Genomic DNA, 23100 nt, shown 5'->3' on the forward strand with positions numbered 1-23100 from the left:
ACACAATTATGTTCATTCTTCCCCATTAAAAATTCAGCACTCTATTACAAAGATAACCTAGTATCCGGTAAACTGAAAATGTGGCATCATTATCTTCCATTACAGCACTCATATTCAAAGAAGAAGGATGACTTGGATGGAAAATCCTAACCGATCAGTTTAGGACACCTAAGAGGGGTGCATTTATAAAGCAGTGGTATAGACTTACCACCACACCACCTTACCATTAAAGGATAAGTTTACCTTTTAAAAATAAATACACATTTTTTTTCAGGTAAAACAAGGTGCATTTATTATACTGCAGCCTGTAAATCATTGCACCCACTATCAGTAGATAGCGGGTCCAATGCAGGATACCAAATGGCAGGAAGAATTAATGAACTACAAAAATACTCACAAGCACCCCCATAACTCATTGAGAACTACAAGATGTTGCTACCAACAACGGGTGGGGGGGGGTGGTTGGGGGAGAGGAGGTGGGACTTGGACCATGTTATGAGTGGTGAATCTTTTAAATTAAAAAAAAAAAGAAAAAAACCCATTTACAGTATAAAGAACACCTATGTGCTAAACAAGTGTACCTAGATTTCATCTGGTCTGGGATTCCTTCACCCTTCTAAATGCAAAAGCAGAACCAAAAAGAACACAGGAGGCAAGCCTGGTCACGTTAACTTGTCCAAATCATGTGACTAACCTCCATAGTCTCTCCATTTTCCCCACGCAATCTGTTTGGCTATCACCTACTCTATATGCTATTAGGTATTCCCTGGAAACTCATCTCTTCAGGGAAGCCTATCCTAAATTTTACTTTCTCAAGCAACTCAACCTATTGTATCACTTGCCCTTTCCTTTGAATTGTACGCTCCTACAAGCAGGGCCCTCATGACCCTATTGTCTTGAATTGTATTAGAATTGTACTGTCTCCCTTTATTTTGCAAAGTGCTACACAAATTGTTGGCCGCTATATAAATCCTGTATTATAATAAACAATATTAGGTTCTCATACAATCATGGAGTTCCCTCTGCTGATTAAGCACAGACAGTCCCGTGGGATACCGCACGTTTTATGCCCAGGACTGCATTTTATGAATGGGCTGCAAAGTGCATACCACAACGTTGACTAACTATGCAGTGTGTATCAGAGAGCAATATCCACTCTGTGTTATAAATGCCTGTCTAGTTTTTTTCAAAGCATCCACTTTAATGAATCATGGTAGATGTAGTTCTCAATTGTCATATAAAAGCATTAAAATCGTTCCAAACAGAATGCAAAGCCAAGCAAAAAACTTGGGTTTGTACAGATAATTAGTACAATAAAGATCTGTAAGTGGTAACTGATTTCTTAGTAGCTGTAAGTGTTACTAAACCCAGGAACATAGAAGTGCAATTATTTTAGTAAATATAAACTGCTAAATACCTTTTCTCATCAGTAGTTAGAGCAGTCTTGTGACTTCTATCTTTGTTCAGCAGAGCACTGGTTAAAGCTTGTAGGAGGAGTTTTCTTTCTGCTGTAGGAGGATGCAAAACCCCTGACCTCTGTCTGGATAGTGTTAATTGGCCCTGTGCTGATCACATGCACTCTCCCAAGAAAAAAGAAAAACCTCTCTAGCAATACACACTAAACTAAGCATGTGCGGAATGGCTATGGTTCAGTCTCTCTTATCAGGAGATAAGACAGGACATTTGAATATGAGGAGGAGCAGAAAAGTCAGGATCAAATGGTATTTTTACACAATGCAGAGGATTAACCCCTTAGGTTCCACAGTGAGTATAACAAGCATGCTTTACTGCATTTTACTGTTGTGGGTTTAGTAACACTTTAACACTAAATTCTTTATGTGAAAAAATGGACAAAAAAAGGTTTCCAATTTCCTCTGAACAGAAATATGTACAGTAATTCTGAGTAAGATTTCTAAAACCCTAGCAAAATATGTGGATCTGGGAAAACAGGGTAATAAGACTGAATGGTAAATGAGGCTTAAATATTAACAAGCACAAAAAATTGTAAAAATCATTTACAGAGAGAGAGAGCTTCAACTAAGATCACCTTAGTGGCTTGCTTTTGCACATGCACTTTTAAAAAACTGCCAATATTTGCATGTTTTGTAAAAATGTTATGTTTAATGAATATATTTTCATACAGATTTCAATATATTTTAATGTGCAACCACTTAACATCTGCCCTATAGCAGTTTTACTGCTACAGGGCGGAATTCTTGTGCAAAATCACGTATACATACATGATTATGCACTACTGCCACACAAGGGCGCGTGTGCACTGCTGGAGGATTGCTTCTGCTGTGAAATGTCACAACACAAACTGATCTACAAGTACCTGCAGAACATGGGTCAGGGAGGAAAAACAGAGCTGTACCTATGTTTGCATAGATACAGTTGTGCTGTGATGGGGGGGCGAGTCATGAATCATGTGTCTCTGCAGAGCTGAGAACACGATCCATCACTTCCCAAAGCAAAAGCACTGCCTAGTGTACACCAAGCACACACTTAAAAAAAAAGAAAAATATGAACAGAATGTTCACAAAAAAGCAGTTACATAAAGGACAAGGCAGTACACCAACACGTGATCATGTAATGCTTTTATTAGCAAAATTGCAGTATCAGTCAGTTTAATGAAACCTTCACACTAACCATCACCTCACCTTAAACAGTATACACAGTACAGCCTAAAAACAAAAATAAAAGAGACATCATGGCTAGACCAAAGCGCATGGTATGCTGAGTGGGCAACGACTAAACACACTTAACCCTTTGATCACCCTAGATGTTAACCCCTTCCCAACTAGTGTAATTAGTACAGTGATTAGTGTATATTTTTAGCACTGATCACTGTATTAGTGTCACTGGTTCCCACAAAGTGTCAATTAGTGTAAAAATGTCCGCCACAATATCACAGCCCCGCTATAAGTCGCTGATCACCACCATTAATGGTATAAAAAATAATAAATATTTTAAAAAATCCAGTTTATATAGCATAGTTTGTAGACGCTATACCTTTTTGAGCAAACTAATCAATATACAGTTATTATTGGGATTTTGTTTACCAAAATTATGTAGCAGAATACATTTTGGCCTTCTTTATAAAGAAATTAAGACTTTTACATTTTTGTTATTGGATATGAATTATAGCAGAAAATAAACAATATTGCTTTTTTTCAAAATTTTTAGTCTTTTTTTGTTTATAGCGCAAAAAGTAAAAATCGCAGAGGTGATCAAATACCCCCAAAAGAAAGCAGTATTTGTGGGAAAAAAAGGACATACATTTCATTTGGCTACAGCTTTGCATGACTGCGCAATTGTCAGTTAAAGTAATGCAGGGCAGTATCGCAAAAAAATTGCCTGGTCAGGAAGGGGGGTAAACTTTCTGGAGGGCAAGTGATTATTGTAAACCAAAAAGCACAAGTTGTGGTAAAAATGCATGTCTATATGACATCTGGACCATCTGGTCTTAAGATGGCAACACACAACAATCTAATCATGCAATCTAAATTTACCGAGAATCACATAGGCTATTGCATACCACTGTCAGACTGGACCTGCAGCCATTGAAACTTGGCAGCAGTAACTGATCCTTGGACCTGGAAGAAGTAAGCAGTCTTGACTAACTCATGACCTGTGATCACCGCGTCCTGCTGATTTATTTTTTTTTCTTAGTACTAAACTATTGTGTGGCTTTCTATACCAAACCATGTGGCATATCAGTAGTGGAAAACGTCCTTCTGTAAAACACTTCTATCACAGATCCAACAAGGCAGTTGTTCACATTAAGTGGATGGCATTACCTCTCGGTCACATTCTTACAGAGGTAGAAAATGGGGAACAAAGACTGTGTCTGGGTCAACTGATGACATCATAGTATATTATTGAGGCACAGTACATCCTTCATAATATATACACATAAGATAGCCCCACCTGTTTTTCTGTGAGAATGACACGACCAAGGAGCTGATCTTCCAACCCTTTCATTGTCACGGTAAAGTCAATTACTGCAGTCTTTGCACTAATTTCAGGTGTATATGCTGGGTTTGCCAACTTAGTTGTGATATAGAGAGTAAATCCTTTCATAACGTCCACTTCCTTATCACCAACCTTTACCTATAACGACACATACATCATATAGCAGTCATCAGTATCCATGCCCATACAATTTGGTGTTTAAATGTCTACTAACACAGTTCTAGTTTAAAGAGAGTATAAAATAGAAAAACATGAAAGCTACAATATTGTATTAAACATTAATCTTAAATCTGTAGGTACTGTAATTTACATGTTTAACCCTTTTACTACCAGGTCCGTATGGCGTACGGACCTTCAGCACGTCTTCAAGTAGGCCAGGTCCGTACTCCATACGAATCTTCATTCCTCCTCTGCTATAAGCTCATGGTCACTTCAGCTTAAATGAAACACACACACCCCTCCCTGTACGCGAATACCACCACTTTCCTCCCTTTCTTGTCTCCAGCCTCACTACATACTGCTCATGCTATTCTTTTTTAAATGCCCCCCACTCCAATTTCACAGCCTCCAGCAACAATCCCCCCCATTCGTGACCTGCCTCTCCCCCCCCCACTCGCATACCCGATCCCTTGCAGCTGCTGGCTTCCCTCCTCTGCCTCTCCTGCCAGCTTGTTCCAGGTGCTGCAGGGGCTTGGAAGTGCCCCCCTACTCTGACCTCCCCCTGCCATGCTGCCCCCCTCAATGGCCCCCAACTTACCAATCCTTGCTGACCGCTGGATGGTGTTCCCTCCTCCCCCTCCTGCAGCTGTTGCTACTGCACTGGAGGAAGCTATCAGATGGAGAGCGGGAGGGGGAGGGGTGTTTGGTAAACATGTGTTTACCAGCTCCCTCCATTTTCTGTAGTGGATACAGTCAGCGATCAATACTGATCGCTCCTGCATCCATTGAGAACTGAGCATTTGCTTACTATGGGTCCGTTTATGAATGAAAAGGAGGCTTTATATAGACTCCTCATTCATGTAATGTGAAGCTTAGGCTGCAGAGAAAGGGGCTGTTTTCTGTCCCTTTCTCTGTTTCACAAAAGAGACATCAGGGGCCTATTTAGACCACTAGTATCTCACTAAAGCTCCCCCCCCCAAAACAAAAAAAAGTAAAAATGATTAAAAAATAAAATTGTAAATAAATAAATAAATAAATATTTAAAAAAAAAACCCATAGTAAGGCCTTGTTTACACAGAGCATACACAGCGTATGCCCTGCAAGGCCGTGTTTACCTGCACAGGGATGCACAGGTGTTCCATGCACCCTTGTGCCAGCAGTCCCATTGATGTCATTAGGGATTTAGGAACTGCATGAACACAGCAGTTGTTCCTGATCTGACATCCATGTGGGTCAGCTCACACTGTTTGTGTTCGGGGTCGTGTACCCACACCCACACGGATTTCAGCTTAGGAACAGCGGCTATGCCTATGCAGCCATTGCACCCCTATTGATATGAATGGGACTGCACAGGGATTCTGAAAGCTGTACGTGAAAAAATAACAACCTCCAGATTTTGAGACTAAATTGTTTTTAATTCTGTTTTCATCATTTCACAAAAAGGCACAATTCAAATTAGACAAATATTTGTTATTTAATAACTCAATACAGTTTTAGCTTTTGTATTTAGTAGGAATTTAGCAGCAATTTTGTAAATTTTGCCATGTATGTATCCACTAATAATGATTTTAGTGTATTTTAAGAGAAAATAGCGATTTGATGAACTATTGTGGAACCTAAAAAAATCAATAGCACATTTTTTTTTGTTCCATAGGTCATGTTCTTTCAGAAAATATTTGGTTTGGGGGGGTCTTTTACAAATTCTGAAAGTTGTACATGAAAAATGAAAACATCCACATTTTCAGAGTAAATTGTTTTGTTTTAACTTTTATATTTAATAGCAGGAATGTTATAAATTGTGCCATGTATGTATCCACTATTAATGATTATAGTGTATGTACACTTGTACATTTGTTTGCTGCACTTGACTGTTCCACTTAATATATTTATTGTGTGTTTTTAGCGATGCACTTCTGTATACATATGCTTGTTGGGATTGTTACCTATACCTTGAGTGCTAGCTGCTTTAATATTTTCACTAGCGCTTGCCTGCATACTTTTGATAATGATTTTAGTGTATTTTTAGCAAAAATATTGTTTTGATAAAAATTTGTGCAAATATAACAGGGCCTAAAAAATCAGAAGCACCTTCGTTTATTCTACTGGTCCTATGCTTTCAGAAATTATATGGTTTGGGGGGTCTTTCACAAACTCTGAAAGCTGTAAGTGAAAAATGTAAACTTCCAAATTTTTAGAGAAATTTGGATATTTACATTTTTGCGTATGTTCGATTCTTACCATTTCGCAAAATGGCTCAATTTAAATGTACAAATATTTGTTATTTATTAAGTTAATACAGGTTAAACTTTTATATTTAGCAGGAACTTTGTAAACATTTGCTTTGTTTATATCTGCTAATAATGAAATTAGTGTATTTTCAGCTAAAATATTGCTTTGATAAACATTTGCACAAATCGTGGAGCCTTGACAATTAATAGCGCCTTCTTTTTATTCTATTAGTCATGTGCTTTCAGAAAATACAGTTGTGTTCAAAATAATAGCAGTGTGTTGAAAAAAGTGAATAAAGCACAAAATCCTTCTAATAGCTTTTATTTCCATACACACAAATGCATTGGGAACACGACACATTCTATTCCAAATCAAAACATGAAGAAAAATATATCAAATTTGTGTTGTTCCTCTAAAAAAATTGAAGAAAATTGAATATTAGACTGTTCAAAAAAATAGCAGTGTTTGTATTCTTCTTTACAAACTCAAACATTCACTATATAAACTGAAAAATGTTTGAAGATTTTGCTTTCCTTTGAATCACTTAATGAATATTTGGTTGTAGTCGCACTGTTTCTGAGAACTGCTGTACATCTGTGTTGCATGGAGTCAACCAACTTCTGGCACCTGTGAACAGGTATTCCAGCCCAGGATGATTGGACTACATTCCACAGTTCTTCTCTAGTTCTTGGTTTTGCCTCAGAAACTGCATTTTTGATGTCACCCCACAAGTTTTCTATTGGATTAAGATCCGGGCATTGGGCTGGCCACTCCATAACATCAATCTTGTTGGTCTGGAACCAAGATGTTGCACGTTTACTGGTGTGTTTGGGGTCGGTGTCTTGTTGGAACACCCATTTCAAGGGCATTTCCTCTTCAGCATAAGGCAGCATGACCTCTTCACGTATTCTGATGTATTCAAACTGATCCGTGATCCCTGGTATGTGATAAATAGGCCCAACACCGTAGTATGAGAAACATCCCCATATCATGATGCTTGCACCACCATGCTTCACTGTCTTCACAGTGTACTGTGGCTTGAATTCAGTGTTTGGGGGTCGTCTGACAAACTGTCTCCGGCCACTAGACCCAAAAAGAACAATCTTACTTTCATCAGTCCACAAAACGTTGCGCCATTTCTCTTTAGGCCAGTCAATGTGCTCTTTAGCAAATTGTAACCTCTTCAGCACACGTCTTTTTTTCAACAGTGGGACTTTGCGGGGGCTTCTTGCAGATAGCTTGGCTTCACATAGGCGTCTTCTAATTGTAACAGTACTCACAAGGAACTTTACACCTTCTTTGATGTTCCTGGAGCTGATTGTGGGCTGAGTCCGCGCCATTTTGGCTATTCTTCTATCCATTCGAATGGTAGTTTTTTGCTTTCTTCCACATCTTTCAGGTTTTGGTTGCCATTTTAAAGCATTTGCGATCATTTTAGCTGAGCAGACTATCATTTTCTGCACTTCTTTATATGTTTTCCTCTCTCCAATCACTTTTTTAATCAAGGTACGCTGTTCTTCTGAACAATGTCTGGAATGACCCATTTTCCTCAGAATTTCAGAGAGAAATGCACTGTAACCAGCATGTACAACATTTGCTGCCTTCCTTCCTTAAATAAGGGCAATAAGTGTCACCTGTTTTTCAAAGAATGAATGACCTCACTAATAGAACTCCACACTGCTATTATTTTGAACATGCCCCTTTCAATTAGTGATTCAATTACACAGAATCAGCAGCATGCATGTCATGACTGTTGGGTCTGTTGGATTTCTATTACTCTACTACACCTGCTAGTAAATTATTTGCCATGTAGAAATATCATTTCTACCAAAAACAGTGATTGATCAGGTTAGTGATGTCTGACTGCTATTATTTTGAACACAACTGTATATGGTGTGGGGGGCTTTTACAAACTCTGAAAGCTGTAAGGGAAAAATAAAAAAGCAATGGAAAAATTGCAAAAATGGCCCTGCCAGCTGAGTTCAAAAGTGGAGCACAGGGCCTGGCAGCGAAAAGATTAAAAGTAGAGAAGGGAAGTACCCCCATTGGGTCACAGATAGAAGAAAAAAATCTTCTTGGAGCTTCTGACTCTTACTCACTCTATCTGAAAAAAAAATTGTCTGGACTTATTCTTATTGACAAGCAACACTAAATATTTATTGCAGTGCCTTTGTTAAATATATGTTGTATTGTACAGCGCATACATATCTTGTATGTATTCTTTGACCACCAACCACAACAAGTCTTAAGTACTATACATTGCCTTGATTAATGTGTAAACCTAACTAGGTGTATCTGTCTTTTGCTTATCTATACTTTGACTGGTTTTCAGATCTATTATATTACTGAAATCTGGTTAATAGATTCTCTCACTTCTGCATCTCACTGAAGCACATTCTAAAAAATAACATAAAAAAATGTTATCTTACTTTAAATGTTGATCCAGATTTAATAAAGTTTTTCTCAAGAACATTGTCAAGTGCTGGATCGAGCTCCTCCCCAACGTCTTCAATCATAAGGGGTCTTCCCAAAGACAAACTGTCCTCCAGGTGAGTTCTAAAATACTTGTGATTCAGAGATGTCACCTAAACGACCACAAAAGGCACAAGGTTTATTACCAACCAAACATGAAAAAATAGTGCAGACAGTGCACTTTGTGGTAAAAATATTCAATATTTAGTATATAATTTTTCTGTACAGAAAACAATTAAAGAACGCGTATACATGTTTAATGAATTTATTAAAATGCACATAAATTAACTTATTAAATTAGACAACTAGCGATGTGCAGCAACCCATACTGCCTCAACAGTTCAGAACTGTTTTATCAATTTGACTTCATTAAACTGAAATCATAATGGATGCTATGGGTTAATGGATTCTGGATATAAACTAAGATCTTTACATATGTATTAAATGACCCTGCTTTTTATATCCAGGATCTAGTGCAAACTCTCTATAGTGAAACATACAGCAGAAAAGTACTAACCAAGTAAAGGGAGATCAGAAATAAGAATAATAACAAAAAGTATCTAGATACACAGGACTGAGTACAAGGTATTACTTACAGATGCCAATAATTTTGTTTCTGCTTTCTTTACGTAACAAAATAAGCACGAATACATTCGCTACTGGCCCAAATACATCTATTCTGTGCTCCCCATGAAAACACAAACACTCTAAAACGATTTTCAAATAGGTTCATAAAATCATTGAAGTAAGAAGACATATCTCCAATACCTATAAAATAATTTTAGCAAAAGCAATATAAAAAGAAATATAAAATGTATAAGAACAGTTGTGAGTTTATTCCACTATTCAGAACTATACCTATTTTTTTTACTGCATGTGTCTCAGTTTTAATGTTCTGTAACAAAGACTAATATAAATAAAATTATAATTGGGATTTCATGTTTATTGCATCCCAACAGATTTATTAACAACATATGGGCCATCACTATTCAGCGTTAATTACCAAGCTGCAGGCACATCATTGTTAAGTGTAGCAAAAGCAGTTTCTCAGACATACATGAAGAAATGGTTATTATCATTTTAAAATTACCAGTTGAAGAATTAAAAAGATGTGTGTTATCCAAGCTAAAAGAGCATTTTAACCACTTGTCAACTGCGCTATAGCCAAATGATGGCTACAGTGCAGTTGTCCAGTTCTGGGAGGGCGTCCTATGACGTCCTCCCAGAATGCGCCCTCCCACGTGCCCCCAGGGGTGTGCACTGGTGATCTCTGCGATCGCTGTGTCCTACAGACACAGCTGATCACGTGATGTGGTAAAAGGCCAATCACAGCAGCCTTTTACCACGTGATCAGCTGTGTCCAATGACACAGCAGATCATCAGTAAATGCAGTTGCCAGTTATCGGCTGCACATTCCTCACGCTGTCACAGAGCAAAAAATAAAACACCTAGCGGTGAGTAAATACCACCAAAAGAAATCTCTATTTGTGTGAAAAAAATTATATACATTTTACATAGATACAATGTTGCATGACCACACAATTGTCATTCAAAGTGTGACAGCACTGAAAGCTGAAAATTGGCCTGGGCAGGAAGGGGGTATAAGTTCCCAGTAGGCAAGTGGTTAAAAAGTAGTCCTAAATTTTGATCACTGGAGTTACAGTATGCTCACGTTTCAAGCCCTAGGAGGTCCAGTGTTAAAGCTGGCTCTTGAGACTCATTGGTTCAGGCAAGTAGGTCAGTTTCCAACCCTTTTTTGTGCCTCAGGCTGGAAACCTACTGTGCTACATTCCCCCTTCAATGCTATAAAATGTTTTAGTGTAGGAGTGATCACATAGGGGCTGATTTACTAAAGGCAAATAGGCTGTTGAATTTGATAGGGAATATTCAGTTTGCAAGGAAAATAAGAAAAAAAAAAAATTTTTTTTTGATTGCACATGACTGGATGGTGGAAGTTGGTAAAGCTTTGCTTATTCTTTAAGCTAAGGGAAAATTATCTTGCAAAGTGATAGTTTGCAAACTGAATAGCCTATTTGCCTTTAATATTCAACCCCATAGTGTCCAACCACCCTCTCAAATAGATCCTCATGATTCCTCACTCCCTATTAGTGTTCCATGAACTTCTATGGTGCAGTTCTAATCTTAACCCACACCCACCCCTACACTACCCATCTGCCCCTACGCTCCTCATATATACATTATGCATACAGTATGCCATGTGTCAAACTCTGCCTCTCATGTCTGCCACACACCATATAAACAAAAGTATTTTGGACCAGCAAAGTTTAAAGTATGTTTAGGGCTCAGAAGATATTGTATTTACTTTACCTATAATCCTTACTTTGAAAAAGTCTGCTTTTCTTTGAAAAGTGTCTTCTATTGGTGGCCCTAGCTCTCTCTTTCTATTACAGTTTGGTCAGCTACTTTGAGGAATCTGTCTGTACAAAGTGTTATTACATGATGATGTAAGCATTTCACATCATGTAATAAGCCATGTGTTTGCTTTACAAAGCAGCCATAGATAGTGTCAGCATAAGATGGGTCGAAATTCACAGGATGAAATGCTGACAATTTTAAGTAAAGCAGAGTTGAATCGTATGAACTTGCAAGAGTAATATTGTCTGACCCCTAAATTTAAGATTAACCACTCTACCTTGGAGCCCTCTGTATCTGCTGGCATTCAGTGACAACCAGCTAGCTTACCTATGCCTGAATAGAAGATTATTTTTCTGAAGCAGTGCAGGACAGTTTAATTAATCCATGATTTAGGGAAGTTAAACTGGAGTAGGGTCCAAGATACAGTTATCTGTCCCCCAGGACATATGTACTAAATTGCTCCCTATTCCCACAGGTCTCTACAGCTGCAATCATAATCGCTGGATTTCCTAATGCCAGTTATCAAAAAACTCTACTTTCCATAACCACCCATGCCCATTCAAAGAGGAATTAAAAACAATAAAGGGGACATTCTTACAGGTACTTAGATCAGTAGCCAATACTCGGAAGCATTCTTAAGCATCTGCTCTGGCTGGCATGTGCTCTATGACATGTGATCCATTACTAGGGCCATAGCATTGCCAAGGATATAGATGACACCTTTGGGAGTGTAAGGTTGGTCCTAGAAATTTGAATACTGCTTCACCACATATGGCATTTAATAAAACAGCAGACATTGTGAAAAAGCAGTAGACTCAGAGTCTCTGCTAAATTGTTCAGGAAAGAGCAATGGAGGAAATGGGTGGGTTAGGGGTTGACTTTGAGTCCTTAAATGCAGTTCCTATTAACCGGAACCAAATAAAAGACAAAATTATAATTCCTATATTTTTAAAGACTTATTTAAGAAAGAGGTTTTATAAAATAATGTAACAAGGAGTTTGTCTTTTGAAAATAGCCTAATAAAGCTAATAAATGAGCTGCAAAAATAACAGATTTGAAGGAGAATGTAGGAAAACAGGTGTATGTAGGGAACAGAAATGAGAGCAGACTTGCTTTAGTGCCCCCATTCATGGAAATGTAAGTGATCTGTGCCATGAACTTCCTCCTTGAGTGTTCATGCAGTCTGTTCTCTGGCATGTGTGTATTCGACTTGTACTAAAAAATAATAAAAATGATAAATAGAACAAAAATAATAGATTAAAAAAAATCTAAACACACATGTTTAGCCAGATAGCAGCTGTGAGACCATTGAATTACCTCGTTCCAACTACATGCAACTTTTCTGTGAAGTTCTTAATTGTATATTATTCCTGATATGTGTTTTGTTATGCGAAAAATGATTGAATAGATTCAAAGTTAGAGATAAAGTACAATAAAGGGAGTTTCACAAAAAAGTCACACTAAATGATTTTAGGAGACTAATAAAATATACCAAACAATTTAGTACAAAAAAAGGTTTTATGTAAAGGCAAGAAAGCAGAAACAACAAACATTTCCTTCAGATTCTTTTACCTGTAGTTCATTATTCTTCTCTTTATTTTTAATCCATATTTTCCCTTGACCCTGTGGGTCAATAAGAAGTGGAAAACGAGATGCTTTGGTAACAATAATTCCATTCTGGATAGACAGGTCATCACTAGGAAGTCCTTGAAGGTTCCATTCACCAATTGTAGCATTGTCCACAAGCATTGAGATAAGGTTTAGATCCTAAACAGTAAATCACATTTGTGTAAAACAAAGGTTTGAATTTAGTAAAGAGCAAACACTAAATTTCTTCTCCATGACAGTACAACTCGAATTGCTTTATTTTTTAAAAAACCTATAAATGAGAACCATCCATTAGACAGAAAAACCAGTAAGAAACATGGAATATATATAAGAAAGAATACTTCTAATATAATGTGTTGGGCCTGACACCAACTATTCAATACACCTAATGCAGTCCACAACAACCTGGTAATAAAGTCTGCATTTAGTTAGGATTTGTGCAATTTTTCCACCTTAATACTAGTTACATATATACCCAAGATATAACACACTTTTACATTTCTTTTATAAATTACATGTTTCCAGTGCAAGTTAACCCTTTAAATTATGCCCACAAGGCAACATTCTGATGCAAAAAAACTCATTGTTATTCTTGCTACCTGTTTTATTTTGTAAAAGTGATCGTATTTTTTTTTTTAAATAACAAACACATCACGCTTATCCGCTCTGTGGAATGGTTTTGCGCAGAACAGCCCTGATCCACCTAGCTCCTTGCACCTGTCGAGTGCCCCCATAGCAAGCAGCTTGCTATGGGGGCCCTTGTGTGGGCTCGATCCCTAGCTGTGCTGTGTGTGTGTGTCCATTGACATACATATCACCACTTGACCCCTCACTCTCTGCACAATGTCTGTGACTGACAGCAGCAGGAGCCAATGGCCTCCATGCTCAGTGAGGAGAGAGAGAGAGCATTGAGAGCCGCTGCTCTCAGGCACAGTGCTGGATCAAGATCCGGGCTCAGGTAAGCATACGTGGGGGGAACTGGACATAGAAGGTTTTTTACCTTAATGCAGAGAGTGCACGAAGGTAAAAATACCTTCTACCTTTACAACTACTTTATCTAAGGATGGGTGTAGAGTAAGGTTCATTTTAAACATAGAAACAAAAATAACTGCTGTATAGAAATCTAAGCACTTAGCTGGACACACAAAGCCATTCATTAAGCAACACCCTGATGTTCACTTTCTGAAATATGTCTATATTTGGCATTAGTTTTCTAAATTCTAAGATTTATTAGATTATTATTATAATCTCATAAATACGCACTTATTTTTAGCTCACAATACGGGAATTTTCTAGAAAGAACAATTTTATTTCATTGTTTATAACCAATGGAGACAAGTAATAAATGGACAAAACAGAGGGGGAAATGTAGAAATGTGTGACTGATTTTTAGAAACATTAATTGTAAGAGTTATGCTTGATTCATACATAAAGTATAAATAAACCTGCCCTGACCATTTCGCATTTATGCTTCTGTTAGAAGTAAACGTCTATCTTGTCTGCAGTGCAAAAAGTGGTTATAGACCTATACATATATTGAGCGTAGTGACTAGCCTCATGTGATACACAGAGATTAAACAAATCCTCCTACATAAATTGTACCCATTTATCTGCAGCGCTATCTCTTTTACAGCCTCCTAAATCACGTATTTTACACAGCATGTCTGAGCTCCAGAAGGCAGGGGTTGGAGATCTGATATCACACACTGTACAGCACAGACTGAGGAGTTGAGTGTAGTCTGAGAACTGAGTGGAGGGAATGGATACAATCCTCCCTATGCAGTTTCATTTGAAGACATGCACATCTGAGGGTCTCGATCATCTTCTGTGTGCTGGGGGGGTGAGGAGAGATCATCCTCTGGGATTATGTGGTGTCAGCACAGTATCAGAAGTTACTCCAACAGGTAGCAGAGAGAGAAGAAAGCAAATAGGAACCACACTAGGTTCTTTGGTTTAAGATCAATATATGCTATAGAGGGACATGCTTTGCTTGTTTTTCATGTTAGAGATTTACAACCACTTTAAGGTGACTGTGGCTATATTAGAGTACTTGCAACAACAAGGTCGAGTACTGTCCATGATACTTTATTTACTTTAACAGTTACATTTTCAGAGCAGAGACATACAAATAGGAGCCAAACCAAAAAGTGAAAGAGTCTAAAGTGCATATAGTTGTTCATAATACAGTCACACAAAACATTTAGCATGTTTTGGGAGCAACAAAACTCTGTATTCTTTAGTTGCAAACTGCTGCTGATTACAGTGTTATAACTCTAATCCAAAAGGAGGTTTTGCCCCAGATCAAATATAGATCCGATTGGTTGTAGTTTCCTTTGAGTTCATTCAAGCCCTTGTTCCCAATGAAAGGGGAGTTTTGTTGTCCCTAAAATGCATTTGATGATTCATTAACTATTGTAAACAATTAAAGGTGCTTTGGACTTCAACTTTTGGTTTGGCACCCATTTATATGTATATACCTTAAAATGATTTCAGGTACCCAGGTCTGCCTGTTTGCCTCTTCATTTGAATCATTTGAAGATTTCCTTGCATATGAGCTATTGGAATATGCATTGAAATCTGAGCATTATGTTTTTCTGGAATTACATTTTCAGGACAGGAGGACAGGCTTTTTGGGGTTTCGCCCCTTATTCTTGGTTCAAACAGTATTGCTTGGACCCTGAAGAAAGGGGTAAATTCTGGAAAGCTAAAAATTATCACAGCGAGTTATCAACTGTCATCTTTAGTGGTAACTTTGTTATAGATCTATGCAAAGTGGTTTCAGATTGCTGCCAAGTAATGCCAGCACAGAGGACACAAACACACACAAAAAAGGTTGCACAGACATTACTAAATTAGAGGCAGACCCATTTGTACATGTTTACTTGTCAGGCTAATCTGCTTGAAAAGTGTAAGATGTGAATTACTGTACATCTGAATGTATACCTAGGATGCAATAATGACTTTTCAGTTCATATTTAGCTTTATGGAACAACTGCATGGCCTAAGTAAGGAAATAAAATGCAGCTACAAAAGCTTGGGTATAGTTGGGTATAGTTCTTCATATTTGTATTTACCCTTTTAAACCATTTTTTCAAACTTAGGGAGCTAGCCAAAAATAATGACTGGTAGCCCAGGTAGAAGCACCAGTTGATACTATCTTTTTATCAAGTTTCATTTAGAGAGTTTCCAAACACAGCTGTGGAAATTATATTTCAAAAACTTAACCACTTGACCTCCAGAGGATTTACCCCCCCTTAATGACCAGGCCTCTTTTTGCTACTCGGCGCTGCACTAATTCAACTGATAATTGCGCGGTCATGCAATGCTGCACCCAAACAAAATTTACGTCCTTTTTTTCAAAAGACCAAAAATTTTGAAGAAAAACAATATTTTTTACTTTCAGCTATAAAAAATATATAGTAAACTCAAAGTTCTGCTACATGTTTTTGGTAAAAAAAATCCCAATAAGTGTATATTGATTGCTTTGTGTGAAAGTTATAGCGTCTACAAACTATGGTATAAATACTGCAATTTACGCCATTTTTTTGGTATACAGCGCTGCGCTAGTTTAACTGACAATTGCGCGGTCATGCAATACGGTACATAAATGAAATTTACATCCTTTTTTTCCCCACAAATTGAGCTTTCTTTCGGTGGTATTTGATCGCCTGCGCGGTTTTTATTTTTTGCACTATAAAAAAAAAGGCTGACAATTTTAAGGAAAAAAAACAATATTTTGGACTTTTTGCTATAAAACATGTCCAGTAAAAAAAAAATGTAAAAATCAAATTTAGTCATAAATTTCTGCCAAAATGCATTCTGCGACATGTCTTTGCTAAAAAAAAAAAACAATACGTGTAAATTAATTGGTTTACGTGAAAGTTATAGCGTTTACAAATGGCGGGAAAGATACTGGGATTTTTAGGGTTTTTTTACTAATAAAGGCGGCGATCAGCAATTTATGGCGGCGATCAGCGACCTATGGTGGGACTGCAGTGGACATTCTGATACTGGGGGGGTACTGACTTGGGGTCACTGACATCCCCAGTGACACCAATACAGTGATCAGTGCAAAAAAAAACCCACTGACACTGTACTAATGGCACTGGGGAGGAAGGGGTTAAGTTTATTTTGCAGGGAAGGGTTATCTGTGTGAGAGGAGTGTTTTACTAGGGGGGGTGTACTGCAGGGGACACGGCTGATCGGGAGAGTGAAACTCTTCTGTCCCGATCAGCTTGTCCTCGAGCTGTCAGGGAAGTGACAGAAAGCACAGCTACTGCAGCTGTGCTCTCTGTCACTGATTGCCGCCGATCGCTGGGAGATAGCCGGTAAGGACTGGCTGTGACCCGGCGACTGACATCCGCGGCTGTGATCGGCGGGATAGGTAGGGCGGCGGCACGCCTCACGCGCGCCCCCTACCTTTTTACAAAACACACGTTTTAAAACGTGGTTTTGCCTGCCCGTGCTGCTCTGCCGCAGTATTTCTACAGTGGCAGGGCGGCAAGTGGTTAAAGGCTCTTTTTTGTGCCACTTTAGCAAATTGTGTGCTATGGGGGCACAATCCAGAAAAGGAAGCCAGCACAACGGATGTATCAGCGGATTGTACCATCTGAATAACAATCCTTAAATAGTAGATGTACATCACATGAGCAATAAGTGAATGGAAGGAGCAGCAAAGTAAACGTTTAAAAAAAAAATATTTTGCAACCAGCAGCTAACCAGACCTCATGCTTCAAAAATCTCTGATACCTATTTCCACCCTGAACCTTACAGTCTACCCTTTCTACATTACAATAGGTAAAGGAGGACATATTACCTTTGTGGATACCATGAAAATGTTGCATAGTAACTAGTCAGATTTTAACGTCAGCTTGTTCAGTTAAGCCTTGGCAATAAACCATGGAAGTTTTAGTAAATCTCAACCTGTCTCTCAAATGTGCTTACTATGCATTTACATTGCACTCTTATTGGCTTGCATAGATACCTAAAAGCAGTCAATATGCATCAGAATACTGTAGGCATGCTGTGTTTACAAAAAAACAACACTAAGCAAGGCATGACAACCTAGCACTACTCCATACAATCCACAGCTCAACAGATTTGCAAATATTTTTGTAGGAAAAAAAGTTCATAGAATCTGCTTGGCCAGAGGTTTACTTTAAAGTATTTATAAAGATAGATCCAATAACATCGTGCACCCAGAAAAAAAGTCAAATATGGGGTAAAAGGTACAAAATAATAACCTTAGTTCTGCTATATTTTTTAAATGTCACCAAAGGCCTGACAGTTTTATTGTACTTTGAGAAGTAGTGGGCTGCAATACTTCAACAAGAACTCAATGTTACAAGTCAGAACTTTTCCATTACATTGTCATTTTTTTGGTCCATAAACCACAAATGTCATTTATTTGAGTCTCTGAACCATGACAGGTACTCTATGCTTTTGGAACCAAGAAATATAGAACTGACAGGGAGAATTAATTAAAACGTCTGGCTCTTAGAGGAAACCAAAAGTGACAATGAAGCTTGGGCACTCTCAATCACCTTTCTTCAATAAAAAATGACATGGATTGAAGGTTGGGGAGTGTTTACACTGCTTGTAGAATTCAAAATAAACCAGCTCATACACAACAGCATTTTATGATTTATGTATTATGCTATCTGACCACAAAGGGCAGCTTTGAAAAGACAACATTACCAAGTCACAAATCCAAATATTGAATTTCTAGATCAAAGAAAATCAAGCAGTTCTTAAGTTAATGATGCACTGTGGCTGCCAGCATTTGAATTCAGACTATACTGAGATTGTACATTGAATATCACACGGTACTATATACATATAACAAAGTTATGCCAAGTCATCTGAAATGTGATAAATGTACACTAAAAATGTGAAAGAAATGGAACCGAACATACAAGTGTGTGCAGGTTAAACTGGTTCGCTCAGAATCTGATGCAGCTGTGCATGGTAGCCAATCAGCTTCTAACTTCAGCTTGTTCAATCAAGCTTTGGCAATAAAACCTGGAAGCTGATTGGTTTCTATGCAGAGACGCACCAGATTCGCCACTGGCAACACCAGTCGCCAGCTTTAGTAAATAACCCCCACAGATTCTAAACTATGTACAATTGTAATTTTCACATTTTCTGGAAATTCTAAAAGTAAGTAGCAGTTCTTAAAAGTTACAAATGGGCTGCCATGCTGTATTACTATTGGAAGCAAGATATGTTAGTACCAGAGACATTCTTGGAAATCATCTACAATAAATCCAATCTTAGGCACCCAGCCTTTAAATATAGCACAACCTAACTTCTTTATTCCCCTATGCAATATTTATAATAATCTTACTGAAAGGCTAGCCTGACCCTTTTTTCACTGTATTTATATGTATTTCCTATTGGTCATATGAAACAGGCAATTTTTAGGGGTGTTGAGGACCCATGAGAAATGAATGTGCACATCTATCACAGCACTTGTCAACAATCAAGCAAACTAGATGGTAACGTGCGCAGAAGTGCAAATGTGTCCTCAGAAAAAGCTGACAGTTATTCCTTTTCTAATCTTAATCTTTGCTTGCAAAAGGTACTGAATCACCTTAATACATGTTTTTTGGAATGGAAAGTACCTGGTTGATCCTGCTATTCTTAGTGCTTTCTCCTTCCCTGTGGCAATGATCTTCGGGCTCACAGAGCTTGCAGACTTTAGCCACCACAGTGCACATGTTTGCACATTTAGCTGTATATGTAAGCCATGTATTACTACATGTTTTACTCAGATTATTTACTAGGTCACATGATTGCAGTTATTTCTTTACCTTCCAGGCTATTCATGGTTAAGTATCAGACTGACATGTGCCCCCTTCCCCCCTAGGATCAGATGCTTGACTAACAACACACTCTGCTTTGAATGGTATGGAAGGGAGGGAGTGTTATAGCTAAAGCATTGTCAATGGACATGTCACACCCTGTGGCTTACAGTTGCAAGAAAAAGTATGTGAACCCCTTGGGATTTCATGGAGTTTTGCATGAATTGGGCATAAAATGTCCTCTGAACGTCATCTAAGTCACAACAATAGAGGAACACAGTCTGCTGAACATAATACTACACAAGCATTAGATGTTGCCATGGTTTAATTGCACATAACATGTAAACATTCACAGTGCAGGGAGGAAAAAGTATGTGAGGCCCTAGCTTAATGACTTCTCCCAGAGCTAATTGGAGCCAGGAGTGAGCCAACCTTGACTCCAATCAGTGTGATGATATTGGATGTGTTGCTGACAGCTGTCCTGCCCTTAAAAAACACACACCTGTTTTGGGTTTACTGGTTTCAAGAAGCACTGTCTGATGTGAACCATGCCTCGCAGAAAAGAGCTCTCAGAAGACCTACGATCAAGAATTGTTGACTTGCATGAAGCTGGAAAGGGTTACAAAAGTATCTCCAAAAGCCTCGAGGTTCATGTGTCCACGGTAAGACAGACGGTCTACAAATGAAGAAAGTTTAGCACTGTTGCTACTCTCCCTAGGCGTGGCCGTCCTGTAAAAATGACTGCAAGAGCACAGCGCAGAATGCTGCATGAGGTAAAGAAGAATCCCAGAGTGTCAGCTAAAGACCTACAGAAATCTCTGGCACATGCTAACATTTTTGTTGACACATCTGCAATAAGAAAACATTAAACAAGAATGGAGTACATGGGAGGACACCACGGAGGAAGCCATTGCTGTCCAAAAAGAATATTGCAGCACGTTTGAAGTTTGCAAAAGAGCACCTGGATGTTCCACAGCACTACTAGCAAAATATACTGTGGACAGATGAAACCAAGATTGAGTTGTTTGGGAAGAACACACAACACTATGTGTGGAGAAAAAAAGGCACAGCACACCAACATCAAAACCTCATCCCCACTGTAAAACATGGCGGAGGGAGCATCATGGTTTGGGGCTGCTTTGCTGCCTCAGGGCCTGGACGGATTGTTGTCATTGATGGGAAAATGAATTCCAGAGTTTATCAAGACACTTTGCAGGAAAACGTACGACCATCTGTCCGCCAACTGAAGCTCCGCAGAGGATGGGTGATGCAACAGGACAATGACCCAAAGCATACAAGTAATTCAACAAAACAATGGCTGCAACAGCACAGAATACGCCTTCTGGAGTGGCCCAGTCAGAGTCCTGACCTCAACCCGATTGAAATGCTGTGGCGTGACCTTAAGAGAGCCATTCACACCAGACATCCCAAGAATATTGCTACACTGAAACAGTTTTGTAAAGAGGAGTGGTCCAAAATTACTTCAGATCCTTGTGCAGGTGTGATCTGCAACTACAGGAAACGTTTGGTTGAGATTATTGCTGCCAAAGGAGGGTCAACCAGTTATTAAGTCCAAAGGTTCACATACTTTTTCCTCCCTGCACTGTGAATGTTTACATGTTATGTGCAATTAAACCATGGCAACATCTAATGTTTGTGTAGTATTATGTTCAGCAGACTGTGTTCTTCTATTGTTGTGACTTAGATGACGCTCAGAGCACATTTTATGCCCAATTCATGCAAAACTCCACGTAATCCCAAGGGGTTCACATACTTTTTCTTGCAAATGTAGCTTCACCCACTACCAGGCCATGTTTCTGAGAAAGAGTTCACAAAGAAGAAAATGTAGAAAAGTAGAAACAACTTTATTTTTAAGCAATATACAATCACATGTGTCCCTGTTGGTGTGCCCTGCCTTTACAAGGGGGGCAGGTAACTAGAGTTTAGTAACACTTTAAAAATATAAAATTCCAAATAAATCATGAAGGTAACAAGCCTATGTTTTTAATTTCTGTACTTGTAAAATGGTTACCAATGAGCTGGTAAAAAACATGTGGCAGTCAAAAGTTAAGGAATACATTTTAGAGTTTGTTGAAAGTTTGAGTCTTATTTATTAAAGTATTTGAGAAAAAAGCATCTTAGCTGCCCCACACCAATCATTCAGTTGTGTTCTACTTTCAGATTTGTACTGTAAAACATGGTTGTACAAATGATTACTGCGTGGCAGTGGTTCTTTCAGGGGCTGAAGCATGTGAAAGATTTATTGCTCTTTTAAAAAAATATTACCTTAGTTTCATTTTCCAACACTGTGCAGGAGTAAGATTTTTTTAATGATTGTGCTCCCTAGAATTCTTTTTCTGTATCAGATGTTGCCTATACAAATCTTCCTTTCGCTTTTTAAATATTATATAGGATTTCTAAAAATTTTATTTGGAATTCCAAAAACCTCTCACTCTGCTTTAATCCACTTAAAGTCCAAAGTAAGGTGGGGGATTGGATATGCCTGATTTTGGAAGATACTACATTGCTACATTATTGATGAGACTCATTGATGGACATTTGCAGATAAAATGAAAATGTGGGTTTCTATAGAGAAATCCTTATGTGTAGTAGAGCTCTCAGATTTGCCCTAATGTTTTCCCACCTACTTTACTGATTGTATCAATGATATCTCCTTCATAAAACACCTTAACTGAAATTATAATTGTACACTAATGCCCATTTCTGGGCAGAAGATGTTTTTCTCAGGTTGGTATGAAAGTTGCTTTTTAAATTGGACACAGCACTCCCCATTAAGTTTTCATCATTTATTTATTGGTCCATTACTACTTTCTAACAGACCTAAGAAAAAGTCAGGCTTCTTCCTGCATTGAGGTATTACATTCCCTTCCACAGCCTATCAGAGATCTGGCAGAATTAAACCCGACTGAAGTTTTTCTATTAGGCCCTGATCACCTTGATCATTTACTTTCTCATATACAATATACAGTAACTCTAGCCTCTTTGAAATTAGAAACTCCTACTTTTACAAATTATTTTTATAAATGGGAAATAGATCTTGACATCATGTTGTCTAAAGAACAGAAATTTAAAACCGTAAGGTTTTGTCCTACTTCTTCTTTGGGCAAAATATGAGGAACTGAAGTTTAAATTGCCTACATGATGGTATTTATTCCCTTCAAGTTTGGCATCAATTTCTATAGCTTACTCAAAGTGTTCGAGATGCTGTAATGTAGAAAGGACCATCGCACATACACATACATTCATCAATTGGCCAGATGGTGTGTAGGGACACGCACCCCCGTCTGGCATAGATTTGTTAAGATGATTATTTGTTAAGATGATGATTTACAATTAGGGCTTAGTTCAATAGTTGATTTACATTGCATGTGTTTGAGATTATGTCTTCTAGTCTAGGTCAGATACGTACACTCACGGCTGGTTTTCTTGAAAAGGAGATTGATTTCGGTTCACTCTC

General features: G+C 38.2%; 1 protein-coding gene across 1 annotated transcript in view; it reads right to left on the minus strand.

Moving 5' to 3' along the window:
• Window positions 1-23100, minus strand: part of LOC149452715 (dynein axonemal heavy chain 5-like) — a 401888-nt gene that overhangs the window by 91277 nt on the left and 287511 nt on the right. The window contains exons 62-64 of the mRNA XM_089689046.1: window positions 12784-12978; window positions 8793-8948; window positions 3931-4113 (exon numbers count right to left, since the gene is read on the minus strand). Coding sequence (XP_089545172.1) covers window positions 3931-4113; window positions 8793-8948; window positions 12784-12978 — 534 coding nt within the window. The remainder of the gene's footprint in view (window positions 1-3930; window positions 4114-8792; window positions 8949-12783; window positions 12979-23100) is intronic.

Source organism: Staurois parvus, unplaced genomic scaffold, assembly GCF_062004578.1.
Source record: "Staurois parvus isolate SC_StPar_1 unplaced genomic scaffold, SC_StPar_1.0 ptg000468l, whole genome shotgun sequence".
Classification (NCBI taxonomy): Eukaryota; Metazoa; Chordata; class Amphibia; order Anura; family Ranidae; genus Staurois; species Staurois parvus.